Source organism: Morus notabilis, unplaced genomic scaffold, assembly GCF_000414095.1.
Source record: "Morus notabilis unplaced genomic scaffold, ASM41409v2 Scaffold322, whole genome shotgun sequence".
NCBI classification, from domain to species: domain Eukaryota; kingdom Viridiplantae; phylum Streptophyta; class Magnoliopsida; order Rosales; family Moraceae; genus Morus; species Morus notabilis.
The window spans coordinates 1-9020 of NW_010359499.1; the positions used below are offsets into that span (position 1 = coordinate 1).

Genomic DNA, 9020 nt, shown 5'->3' on the forward strand with positions numbered 1-9020 from the left:
TTTTTTTTTATAAAAAATACATATAAATTAAAAATAATTTTAATTTTATGAGTCTAAACCATCAACATCTCCTAACATTTTATCCTCTGCACCCAAAACTACGACTACTATTTAAAGTCGTCTTCTCCAAAACCTCGTGCTGATCATTGACAAAACCTTACCACCTTAAACCCGAACAAAACTCCTTAGCTGGAGAAAACCAATTATGTCGATCACATATTCGCCTTCAGGAACGGTTTCTTCTCTCTCTTATGCTCACCGATTCTCTGTTCGTAGCTTCCCGGTTAGTTTTCCGTTCATTTCTTTTTAAGTGTATCACTGTATCTATATACGTTTTGATTTTTTTCATAAATTTCCTCAAATGGGTTTTTTTTTTTCTCCATGCTACGGGGAAACGGAAGAACTAGATATTTATGCTGTTTAATTAAAAAGAAAAGATGGGTCCTGTAACCACAAAATTAATGGTCGAGTTTAGAGTTTAGGCCTTTTTTTATTTTTTTTATTTTTATTTTTTTACTTGTCGAGTTTAGAGTTTAGGCCTTTTTTTTTTATTTTTTTTATTTTTATTTTTTTACTTGTTTCTAACTTTCTTGCGCTTATCGGATTATGTTTTTTCTGTTACTGAAGTTGTGATAGTTGAAAGAACAATCTTTCATCTACTTGAGTAATGGGTCTAATATTTTCTGTTTAAGTTGAATTTGGACTTAAAATAGCATCATGCATGTTTTTAATGAATAATGTATCGAATAATGAGATTCTTTGATAATCTCTTAGGAATCGATATATCTTCTTTTTTTTTTTTTTTGATGAATATATCTTTTTTAAGATATAACTAAACATGCATTCAGTTAATATTTGTGAAAAAATTATTTCATTATGAGATTATCACAAAATCTTTAGTTTGTTTTTCTTTTTATTATCATATTGGATCAACTACAATTCTGAAATCCAGAAAATAAAAAATTTCGCCGGCGAACTTTTACTCTATTTAATATTTAGTTTATTGAATTAGTTCATGGAATTTTTACTAACAGTTTTAAATGTTTTCTTTGTATTATTTTGGTCTTTCTCGTATATAGGCTCCATCCAACAACTTTAATCCCAGATCGAATGGTCGTCTTGTGCTCCATGGAGGAGCTACCCATTTCTGTCAAAGATTTTGTGGTCTAAAACTGTGGATACTTAAGAGCCTTAAAAAAAGTCAGCTAAAGAGAAAACATGCACCGCCAAATGAGTTTAAGAGTATGAAAAATGAAGATGATGATCACTTATCAACTTATCCTAAAACAATTTCGTCACTCGAAGAACATGTTTCCGATGGAACCACAATTAAGTTGGGTCATGGTTAGCACTTCCTTCTTGTCTATTTGTCGAAAGTTAATGCTTGTTTTGGAAGCTCAATTAATTACATTATCTTTATTTCTTCCATTTTTGACCCGAAATGGGATAACAAAACATTAGCGAACTATGAAGTTCCTTGCTACAAATTATGTTTATGTGTTCCGAATTCCAAATTTGAATGTTTGAGATTTTGAGGTTAGGAATAGGATAACAGTAACTTCACAACTTGAAGAATGTTCTTTGTCTGATATCCAACCTGGTGGCTGTGAAGTTTCGGCTTCTGTGGAATCTCCAACATCTTTGCCACAACCACATTCCTACCAGTTTTCGAGTGATGGCTATGGTGGACCTTCTCTCTGCATAGCTGTCATTGGAGCTACAGGTGAGTTGGCGAGGAGGAAGATTTTTCCGGCACTGTTTGCTTTGTATTACAGTGGATTTCTTCCTGAGGTAAGACTAATTTGTGTCTCAGTTAGTATTTCAAGGTATAATGTTTAATGTCTTGTGTCTAGAATTACTTCATCCAGCGTTTTGTTCTTTTGCTTAGGCTGAAGCAGTTGTTTTTCTTTTTTTACGATTTTTTGTTGTTATGATTATCTGTGGAAGAATAACACCCAGCAGATATCTAATATGAAAGTGATGCTGGGTTACATTTATTTATCAGATGATAACGTTGTTCCATGTTCTAAATCACAATAAAGATCTACTTAATTTGATTTGCAGAAGTTCCTTCTCTTAGAGTTTCTGTCCTTGGTTGCAGAACATTGGTATATTTGGTTATTCAAGAAAGAATTGGACGGATGAAGATCTGAGATCTACAATAGCTTCAACTTTGACTTGCCGTGTTGATCATCAGTATGATTCTTGTATAACCTCTGATTTTTTTCCCTCTTTAATCTTGTTCTTCAAGATTTTAATGAGTCAATCTTCTATCTCTTGTATGTAATTTCCACATTCTTAGAGAGGGAATTTTAATGATGGTCTTTGACTTTATTAATGTTTCATATGATCAATTAGTTGTTGATACATAAAGTTTTGATTTGGATTTTCTACAGAAGAGCTGTGCGTAATTAAGTTATTAATTAAACGTCCAAAAGCTATTCAAAAGTGTAATGGAGTGATGCATTACGTAGAACCTTTTGTTTCTATTTAGAGAAATTGTTTTTGAGCTTAATAACGTGTATAGTTACATCTCTGCATTTATCTATAGATTCGTTATATAATAAAGGCACCTGACTGTCAAAATCCAAACAATTTCCAGAGAAAAATGTGGGGACAAAATGGATGCTTTCCTGAGTAGAACATATTACATTAATGGTGGTTGCGGTAATAGAGAAGGGATGTCAAAACTCAATGCCCTGATGGAGCAAATTGAGGTAAAACGAGACAAATTCAACATATCAAGAAGCTTCTCTCTTTGTATGATCATATATTCCAGCATAGAAGTTGTTGATAATTGATCCTGCAACAGCTTACTTATTACAGGGGAAATCTGAAGCCAATAGGATCTTTTACCTTTCCGTGCCACAAGAAGCACTTATAGATGTTGCGTCTTGTCTTGCTGATAATGCCCAAACCACGAAGGGCTGGAACCGTATAATAATTGAGAAACCATTCGGCTTTAATTCATTATCATCTCATCGGTTGACACAGTCCCTTCTATCCAAGTTTAAGGAGAAGCAAATATACAGGTGCCTCTGCTCTCTATATTACACTTCTGTCAATACATTACACACAAAAAGAAAATTTGAATCATACGTCATTAACAGTTTTTTGGGAAACAAAAAATAAAATGATCCATATCATAACACATACTATGAAACTTATTTCAGGATTGATCATCTCCTGGGAAGGAACCTTATTGAAAATCTCACGGTTCTAAGATTTTCCAATCTAGTATTTGAGCCACTATGGAGTTATAAATATATACGTAATGTACAGGTATTTCTTTTAAACTTTATTTCAATGCAATGCATACATGCCTTAACACAAGATAGTTGCAGTATGTTGTATAACAGGATCATATTGCAGGTAATCTTATCGGAGGACTTGAGTGCACATGCAGCAAGGTAATTGGCTGCTATGTTGTTGTTTTGGATAAGATTAAAAAAAAAAAAAAAACCAAAAACAAAAACATTTGATCGGAAAGCTAATTTATACTCCTGTCCTTTTATGAAGGTATTTTGATGGTTACGGAATTATCCGTGACATAGTACACAGTCATATACTCCAAGCAATAGCATTGCTTGCCATGGAACCACCTATAACTCTTGATGGTGAAGATATTCGAAATGAAAAGGTGTGTGTACTTGCCATACACAATTTTAAGGCATGTAGTCACTTTACTAAGATGTATTTTTCCCAGGTCAAGGTTCTGAGATCAATTCGGAGATTGGAACCTAGTGATGTTATTCTTGGCCAATATAAGGCAAGTACGAAGGATAAGGTCGATATCTATACAAACAGCCTGACGCCCACATATTTTGCTGCTGCACTTTATATTGACAATGCACGGTGGGATGGCGTGCCATTCTTAGTCAAAACTGGAATAGGGCTCATCCAACACAGGTCAAATCTATGTCTATAAAACCACTCTATTAATGAATCATTTCTATTGTCAAAAGTTTTGGGTCCCCCAACTGCGCTTAATTCCTTATTTTCTTCTAATGGAAATCTACAATGAATGCGTATGCACTGTATTTTTGCTGATGGTGGGAAGTTTTGTAGAAATAAATGTACATGGAAACTGAGCTTTTGCTTGCAACTTTCTGTTTTTGATATGTTTGTAGAAATCAAGAAATATAGAATGGTGTTTCTAGGAAAATTTGGAGAAGATGAATCAAGAAAATAGTGAAAATGATGGTTAAAAATGATAGTTATTGACTAAGGGTGATGATCACCACAACTAACCGGTAGGATCTACCACCTTTGTGTCCTGTGACGATCATAATCACCAGTGATGATGAATAGAAAGTACCCTGTGTTAGTTGTAGTGACGAAGACCAGTCTTAAGGAGTCATTTTATGCTCTTAGAAAATGATGAACTAAGGTATGTGATGGGTTTTTGAGCATATGCATTTCATAAAGTTAATGTGATAATAAATGGCATTAAAGTGTTTTTGACCTTAACCAATTTAGACAATGTATGATCCGTTCATAACCTGCAAGTCATAATACAACGCAGGGTGGAGATACGTATACAGTTTCATCACGTGCCAGGAAACATTTATCGTGAACGTATGGGGCACAACATTGACCTCGCAACGAACGAGCTCATTTTACGTGATGTTCCGGATGAAGCCATCCTCATCAGAGTCAACAATAAGGTCCCAGGATTGGGGTTGCACTTGGATTCCCCAGAACTCAATTTGCTTTACAAGGACAAGTAAGCACTCATTTGTTGGACAAGACTGCATCAGAAACTATATTTTCACAACAATGCCAATACTTTATTTTGAGTCGTCCATTCGCGTGTATAGTTATCTGGCTTTGTGTTAACTTTGCAGGTATAATGTGGAGGTACCCGATTCGTATGAGCATCTTCTTCTCGACACCATTGACGGAGACAACCATCTCTTCATGAGAAGCGATGAGGTTGCAGCTGCATGGAATGTTCTAAGTCTGGTTCTGCAGGAGATGGACAAGAATAATATAGTGCCGGAGCTGTATGAGTTGGGTGGTAGAGGTCCAGTTGGAGCATACTATTTGTGGGCAAAACACGGGGTTCGGTGGGCAGAAGACTAGCAATGCTTTCTGTTGTATAAGTTGTTTTGAAGAGCAATGTGCAATGACTTCCCCAAATGGCCAAAAGAAATAACAAAATTGCCCTTGAAGTTTCATTGTGGGGGGTTTTGGTTTTCGGGTGTAAAATGGCCAAACTAGTGAATCCGCGGCCACAAAACTTTTACTTGGATAGTTATGATGTTTCTCCTTAAACTTTGGGACCCCTCGAATTACACAGAAAGGTAGCGCTTGAATCAAGGGTTAAATCACTTTTATGTGGATTTTTGGGTCCCTCATGAGAAAAATCATTTCAATTTGGGTCCTATAATGTCATGGTTGATCGGATATTTCTTAGGATTTTAGGTGAATTTCAATGACTTCCACACATTAAGCTTGAGTGAGTGGTCATTCCTATGGTTAGTGTTTGTCATAATTCCTGTTGACGAATATTTCTTCTGACAAGGATAAACATAGAGCGCCATGCTAGTATGGCTTATCAATTATATTGTCGACCCTTCAACCTAAAACCAATAATTAAACCAATAGTTAATTCTAGTAAAATGATGACCATCACCACAACTATTGTATTGTCAGACCTACACCTTTGAGTCAATGATAAAGAAAAATGCTCTATATTATTTGGATTGAAAGGGTACGTTTAGTTCGTTGATTTGAATTTTTAATTCGAGTTGAGATATGATTTTATGTGAGAATTTTTTACAATAGTAAAAAAATTAGATGTAACTGTTTCTGAGAGTTTTTTAGCAAAATTCGAATTCTAAATTCGAATTGGCGAAATGAACAAGACATTTAGGGTTTGTTCTTTTGCAAGTATTCTTGAGTTAAGTTTTTGAGTTGAGTTTGAGTTAAGTTTGAGTATAACTTAAGTTGAAGTTGTAACTTGAGTTTGCGTTCGGTTGTGTATACTTGAGTTAAGAATTTTTTTGAGTTTGTGTTTGTTTGTGATAAAACTTGAATTGTGAATAGTGGATATCATTTTTTTTCCTTTAACAATTTTATTCAATTATCTTACAATTTTGGTTATTTTCCGACTTTATTATGTTTTATTGTAATAAATTACTTGTAATTACAAAAATAAAAAAATAATAAAAACGACAAGCAGAAGATCAGTTTTCATTTTAATTAAGTTTAAAAAGACAACAATAAATACGTAATTAAGTTCAAAAAGACAACAATGAACGGGGGCTATTAGCGTGCACGACGGTGACGGTACACTACCCACATTGTATGCGCCCTTGCATCCCTTAAAGCATTCATGTCCACTTCTGCATTAGAATCCAATGGTTGACCCTCATGGTTAGTATTGTCGTTAATGTCCTCATCAACATTCGGTGGATCAATGTCTGCAATCGGAATGCCATCTTGTGAGTATTGGTCCAATAGCCTGTCCCCATTACGGTACATATGGATAAAATTATGTATTATAGCACACACTACTGGAATCATAACTTGTTTGGTCATGGGGTAACGATTAATGGTTCTCAAAATACGAAGTCTAGCCTTCCACACACCAAATGTTCTTTCAATGACATTACGCAGTGAGGAGTGGGTGTAGTTAAAAGGCTCACGTTCGCTGTGGAATCCTCTTTCACGGCGAGCCCTATACTCTTGCAAGTGGTATGTTGTCCCCCGATATGGTGCCATGAAGCATCCGTTGTTAGCGTATCCCGAGTCGACGAGGTAAAATTTTCCTACACTTATACGTATATTAATTAACAAATAAGCGTACGGATGAAGTATTTGAAATGTCAGTGTACATATAAGAAATCATTGTAGGCTGACCTGGTGGCGGTGCCAGAAATCTTTTGTTTGCGGATTCTAAGGCGGCAGCCAGTACTCACGCATCGTGCGCGGAACCCTCCCACCCAGATAACATGTACGTAAATTTCATATCAAAAGTACACACGGCAAGCACATTAAGTGAAAAGAACCCCTTCCTATTTCTATAAAGTTCAGCAGTTTCACGAGGGGGAACACATGGGACGTGAGTACCGTCAAGTGCTCCAACACAATCCTTCATAGTTTACAAGAGTTATGTTGGTTATATTAAACAACGTAATAATTATTAGAAAGCACTAATTAATGTATATTACCGAACATACATCGAACCACGGCGAGTATTTGTTTCCACTTGCAATGATGTGCGGGTCAACGGTTTGGAAATCTGGATGTAAAATGGTGGATAGTTGGTTGCAATAAGCCCCTTTCCTCAAGGATAAAACTTAGGCGCAAGAATGCATCACTACTCATACAGACTTTGTCATACATCACTGTTGGACTACGTTCCAGATAATACTGCACTCTAAGTGCCTCCCCAACCAGAAGTGTGCCTTCAGCGAGAAGGTTCTCTGTATACAAATCCAACATATAGCATAGTCGCCGCATCGACAACTTGCATGAAAAAATTATCATCACTGTCATAGTCTGATTCATTAGAACCCAACGGGTTGGAATTCCTGCCTATATCCATCCCTGTCAAATTTTCGGAATAATGAAGCATAAAGTTATAAAAATGCAAATCATATGCATAAAGTTAAAAAGTACATATAAATCAACTCTTACATAAATAATTGCATAAATAAGTTCGCATTAAGTAACAAATCCTCAACCAAATGTGCCGCAACCTAATAAGAATTACTCAATTAGTACTAATAACGAAAAACAATAAAGGAATTAGAACCATAAACATAACATTTTTGACAAGTCTCTATGGGCCTGTTCATAACAAGTAAAACGAATCAAATAACATCATCACAGCTGCGAAGAACCATCCCCTCCATGTGGCATTGTATAGTTAGGTCTCGAGAACGGTGGCATGGATGGTTGAAATGGGGAAGTGGACTGGCCGAATGTGTTGCCAGGTGTAGGGTTCGTTTGCATGTTCGGCTGAAAGTACGAGGCCGAAGGCGTTTGTTACGGTGGTGGAAGAGCAACTTGTTGGGTTGTACACTGCTCCATAGTCTGCTGAATCCACACAAGCCAATGGTGTTCTGGCATATGAAGGAATGGACGCTGCCATCTAGGCTCCATTGTCATGAAGTTGAACATGAAGAGATACTGTTCTTGGGAGATGTCCAACGTTGCCAATAAATCCATGCATTGATCCTGAACGTTTTCAATTTGAACCGACATGTTCGCAGATGCATTTATACCTTGAGACCGACTGCTTGTTTCTATCGAATTAACGAGGCGATCCACGGCACGCTCCATATAGCTAGGTGACGCTCTACGAGAGCTACGACTTAACCGTCTACGTACCACTCGCGATGGTGAGTGTGTATGTTGTTCGCGGCTTTCTCTGTGCATGCCATTTCTCCTATCTGTAGGAGGAACATCGTCACCGTCATTGAAACTGGTTGTTCCTCACTCAATGGGGCTGCCAGACCTATGTTGTGGTGGAGCATCATCCTGACCATACTCAAAGGCCTCATTTGCCCGAGTATTGGTGAACGCGCAATAATATAAATCGTAATCCAACAAGGGCTTCCTCCTCGCCCTTTCAACCTCGGGATGGATCTGTAAATGGAGCAACAAATATTAATACAAAATAAAGCTTCCATTATATTACAAAATGAAAAATGACATGAATGTCTAACAAATGGATGCCATCTTGTAAATGACATATACTATTAGCACTGATAAATTATTGCCAATACTCGTCAGTGCAAGTGGGTTTCTTTTGAATCGGATCCCATCCAAGTCCAGTGGCAGTACGAAGTAGAAACTCAGCATCAAACGTTTTCTTCAGTCTACTGGCTTTTTGTTTGACTTTGTCCCAAGTTAGGGAGACGGTAAAATGCTCACTTAGCTCCGCCGCCCATTGTGTGTATTTATCTCGGTGAGGGGTGGTACCTACAGAGTTCAATAAATTGAACTCACCTAGCCGTTTAAGCAGTTGTTCCTCGGCTTCCGGGCTCCAATTTACATCTCTATCT

The 9020-nt window shown here is 36.8% G+C and overlaps 1 protein-coding gene across 1 annotated transcript; it reads left to right on the forward strand.

Annotated features, from left to right (window-relative positions):
* Window positions 1-97: 97 nt before the first annotated feature.
* Window positions 98-5654, forward strand: LOC21401827 (glucose-6-phosphate 1-dehydrogenase 4, chloroplastic). Its single transcript, XM_024163334.1, has 12 exons — window positions 98-283; window positions 1080-1344; window positions 1613-1791; window positions 2102-2196; window positions 2603-2717; window positions 2827-3032; window positions 3174-3282; window positions 3373-3410; window positions 3520-3640; window positions 3707-3909; window positions 4526-4726; window positions 4848-5654. The coding sequence occupies exons 1-12, from the start codon at window positions 206-208 to the stop codon at window positions 5083-5085; spliced, it is 1848 nt and encodes a 615-aa protein (XP_024019102.1). The 5' UTR covers window positions 98-205; the 3' UTR covers window positions 5086-5654.
* The last annotated feature ends 3366 nt before the right edge of the window (window positions 5655-9020 follow it).

What these genes read in the sequence shown, in the direction of transcription:
- LOC21401827 (XM_024163334.1), top strand. Translation starts at nt 206, where the DNA reads ATGTCGATCACATATTCGCCTTCAGGAACGGTTTCTTCTCTCTCTTAT. An exon ending in CACAATTAAGTTGGGTCATG is followed by an intron (nt 1,345 to 1,612) that starts GTTAGCACTTCC and finishes GTGGCTGTGAAG; the next exon opens with TTTCGGCTTCTGTGGAATCT. An exon ending in TTGAGTGCACATGCAGCAAG is followed by an intron (nt 3,411 to 3,519) that starts GTAATTGGCTGC and finishes CCTTTTATGAAG; the next exon opens with GTATTTTGATGGTTACGGAA.